Source organism: Sapajus apella, unplaced genomic scaffold (assembly GCF_009761245.1).
Source record: "Sapajus apella isolate SASKATOON/1434 unplaced genomic scaffold, GSC_monkey_1.0 scaffold130, whole genome shotgun sequence".
NCBI lineage: Eukaryota > Metazoa > Chordata > Mammalia > Primates > Cebidae > Sapajus > Sapajus apella.
This window is the reverse complement of record NW_022437070.1, coordinates 1256814-1260594: the sequence shown is the minus strand read 5'-3', so window position 1 is coordinate 1260594 and position 3781 is coordinate 1256814. Positions and strand designations below refer to the sequence as shown.

The 3781-nt window shown below is 52.4% G+C and overlaps 1 protein-coding gene across 2 annotated transcripts in view; it reads right to left on the bottom strand.

Annotated features, from left to right (window-relative positions):
- AP2S1 (adaptor related protein complex 2 subunit sigma 1) overlaps positions 1-2160 on the bottom strand; it is an 11644-nt gene extending 9484 nt beyond the window's left edge. The window contains exon 1 of one of the 2 annotated variants that reach the window (XM_032262545.1): positions 1936-2160. In XM_032262545.1, the coding sequence (XP_032118436.1) occupies positions 1936-1938 (3 nt within the window). In that variant the 5' untranslated portion in view covers positions 1939-2160. Of the gene's footprint in view, positions 1-530; positions 678-1935 lie in introns of those variants that run through there. The other variant, XM_032262544.1, reaches the window with a different exon arrangement.
- Positions 2161-3781: the final 1621 nt, after the last annotated feature.

Genomic DNA, 3781 nt, shown 5'->3' with positions numbered 1-3781 from the left:
CAGCCAGAAAGCAGAGGTGGGAGTCCAAAGGCTTTGCTCTGAACCCCCGACCCCAACTTGCGGGAGTCTCTTAGGAAAGGGAGTCCTCTTGTCCTGTCCTTTTTTGTGTGGGGGGGGCATCAGAGTCTCACTCTGTCACCCAGGCTGCAGTGCAGTGGTACAGTCTCAGCCCACTGCAGCCTCCACCACCTGGGTTCAAGCGATTCTCCTGCCTCAGCCTCCCAAGTAGCTGGGATTACAGACATCCACCACCACGACTGGCTAGTTTTTGTATTTTTGGTAAAGATGGGGTTTCACCATGTTGGCCAGGCTGGTCTTGAACTCCTGACCTCCTGTGACCCGCCTGCCTTGGCCTCCCAAAGTGCTGGGACTACAGGCATGAGTCACTGCCCCAGGTTGAGAGTCTTCTCTTAGGAAAGAGAGTTCGCTCTCTTTCCTAAGCCTCATTCTCCACACACTCTGTCCTCCCTCTCCACACACTCTGTCCTCCCTCCCCCAACCAACCAAACTGGACAGGAACAGGATATTACACTCTCCTTCCAAGAACTCCTTCTGCTGAGCCAGAGAAAACCACTTCCTAGCAGTGCAGGGGTCCCAGGCAGGAAGGGACGTTGGAGGACCCACACAAGGTAGCTACAGCCTAGAAGCAGCGCCAGAGACATGCACACAGAAGAAGGGGAACTAGAGGCAAGCCCACAGAGTTGACAAAACACTCTGCCTCTTACTCCCAAACTCCCTGGTATACCTCTTCCTGTTTTCTTCCCACCTGGAATCTCTCCTCCTCAAGCACTCCACCCTGAGATGTCCCCTCCGTCCCGAATCCCTGCATCCTCGAGCCTCGGCTGTTCCCTCTAGATGCCCCCCAACCTTCCTTGTCTCCAATCCCCCTCCTCTGGAGTTGTTCCCTTTTGACCTCCACTTTCCCAGTCTCAGTTCCCCTCCTTGGAGCCTCAATGGGCTTTTTAATTGGTGACATGCCTTGTTCCACTCCCAGGTCTCCTCCCTTCTTCAAAAGGTCATGTTTTGCCTCCAAGGACCCTGTTCCTGGAGGAGACTCCGCCCCCCGCTCTGACACCCTTTCCAAACTTCCGGCCCAAAGAACCCTTTTCTAGATCCAAAGCCCCAGCCTGCCGCACAGGGACACTCCTAAATCCAATGTCCAGTCTTTGCCCCAACAAAGATCCCTCCCCAGATCTCACACTTCCAAGCCTACTCCCCACCCCACAAGATCTCTCCTCTTGGAAAGACCGACTCAATTGCCATTCAACTTCTATTCAGCTGCTCCCCATTCATTCCTAGTGTCCATCTTACCTCCAGGCCCTCACTCCTTTTACTTTCCCTGACCCTTAAGTCTCACTGCCTACAGTAGCCTACTCTGGCTTCCTGTGCCGGGTCTCTTCTCCTTGAGATGATCTCTCTCTCATAGGCAGTCTCCTGCCCCTGGTTCAACATCCCCTCTCCACCTGCAATCAAATCCTTGTCTCTAGAGACTCCTCACACCAAGAAAACCTCCCTTCCCTGTTCCAAGGTCCCCGTTCTTGTCCAGCGCTCCCACCACACTCCCAGAGCGCCTTCCTTTTCGGGAAGCCCCCTCCCCACCTCCAATGCCTTCTCGCAACCCCCAAGACGGTGCCTTGCGAGTTTCCTCCCGTTTCAAAGCTCCCAACCATCTACGATGTCTCCCACCTGCACAGCCCCTTCCCCTTGGAACCGCACCTCCAATGCCCCTCGCCGCGAGACCCCTGGTGACTCCCGCGCAGAGAATCCCCGCCCTGTGCCCTCCTTCCCGGCCCTGGATCGGCCCCAATCCCCAGAGCCCGCGCCCGGCCCAGACCATCAGCGGCAGAGGAAGGGCTTGTCAGCGCCCTATCGAGCCTCAGCTATTTACACGTGCATTTCCCTCCGCTTGTCCCCAGCGTAGAGCGCCCCCGTTACCATGGCGACCCCCGTCCGGACCCCAGAGGCCCCGGTCCCGCGGCGACTGGGCAGCTCTGGCTCAGGGTGCAGTTGTGGGGCCCAGAGGTAGAGCGGACTTCCGGCAGAAAAACCCGCCTGCCTTCTCGCGCACAGACCGCTGGGAATTGTAGTTTCACCAATGGGGCCAGCCTGGGTGAAGATGGGTGAAGAGTCAAGAGCCCGTCCTTTTCCTACCAAACGAGTCGGATGACAGGTGCATGCTGGGATTTGTGGACAAACATCTTTACATAGGACTACAATTCCCGAGATACTAAACAATCAGCTGTGCGGGCGTTGCATTCGGGGAAATGTAGTTCTATTAGGCCCCACCCCCCCCACCCAGGGGAGAAGGGCATGCTAGGAATAGTAGTTTTAAATTTTTAAAAACTGTCCTGGGGAGCTAGAAAATCTTTCCATTCCTCATCCAGTGCTTTCTATAATTTTTTAAAAAATAGCCAGGCGCGGTGGCTCAAGCCTGTAATCCCAGCACTTTGGGAGGCCGAGGCGGGTGGATCACGAGGTCAAGAGATCGAGACCATCCTGGTCAACATGGTGAAACCCTGTCTCTACTAAAACTACAAAAAATTAGCTGGGCATGGTGGAGGGTGCCTGTAATCCCAGCTACTCAGGAGGCTGAGGCAGGAGAATTGCTTGAACCCAGGAGGCGGAGGTTGCGGTGAGCCGAGATCGCGCCATTGCACTTCAGCCTGGGTAACAAGAGCGAAACTCCGTCTCCAAAAATAAAAAAAAAATAATAATAATAATAATAATAATTTTTTTTTAAATAGAGACAGGGATCTAGATATATTGCCTAGGTTAACCTCGAACTCCTGGCTTCAAGCGACACTCAGCCTCCCAAATCAAGGGAATTACAAACATAAGCCACCACCACACCAGGTCAGTGCTTTGCTTAAAATATGTTGCGTGTGTCTCTCGGAAGACAACATTTTAAGAGCATGAATTTGGGCCGACAGGGCGTGGGGGCTCACGCCTGTAATCCCAGCACTTTGGGAGGCAGATCATGAGGTCAGGAGTTGACTGGCCAGCATGGTGAAACCCCATCTCTACTTTGTCTCAAAAAGTAATAATTATTATTATGTAAATGTAGGATATCATGGCAGAATAACCAACACATAGTTATTGGATATTGCAGGGGCAAAAAGAAGCCAGAGATCATTTCTGTCTTGTGCTTTTCAGTCTCCAACAGGGCTGATACTACGATGATATAAGCAAAGTGTCCAGGTTGCAAAGATTTTGAAAGGACCTCACTCTTCCATGCCAATTCCCCTCTTACACAGGACTGAGAGTACGTGCCTCATTCTATATTGTGCCCTGAACACCTCACTTGCTTCCCCTTAGTCCCAGTCCTAATCTCCAGTGCTCAACTTAATAGTGGGCATAAGTCTGGTGGTCAATAAGTATTTGTTTAATGGGCTGGGTGCGGTGGCCCATGCCTGTAGTCCCAGCACTTTGGGAGGCTGAGGCGGGTGGATCACGAGGTCAGGAGTTCAAGACCAGCCTGGCCAATATGGTGAAACCCCTTCTCTGCTAAAATTACAAAAATTAGCTGGGCGTGGTAGCGCACACCTGTAATCCCAGTTACTCGGGAGGCTAAGGCAGAAGAATCTCTTGAACCCGGGAGTGGAGGTTGCAGTGAGCCGAGATTGTGCCACTACGCTCCAGCCTGGGCAAAAGAGCGAGACTCCGTCTCAAAAAAAAAAAAAAAAGAAAAGAAAAAGGAAAAACATTTGTTGAATGAAAGAATGCATTTTCAGCAAGAAAATAGGCACTGCCTTCACCCTCACAGTATTCACACTCTAGAAGG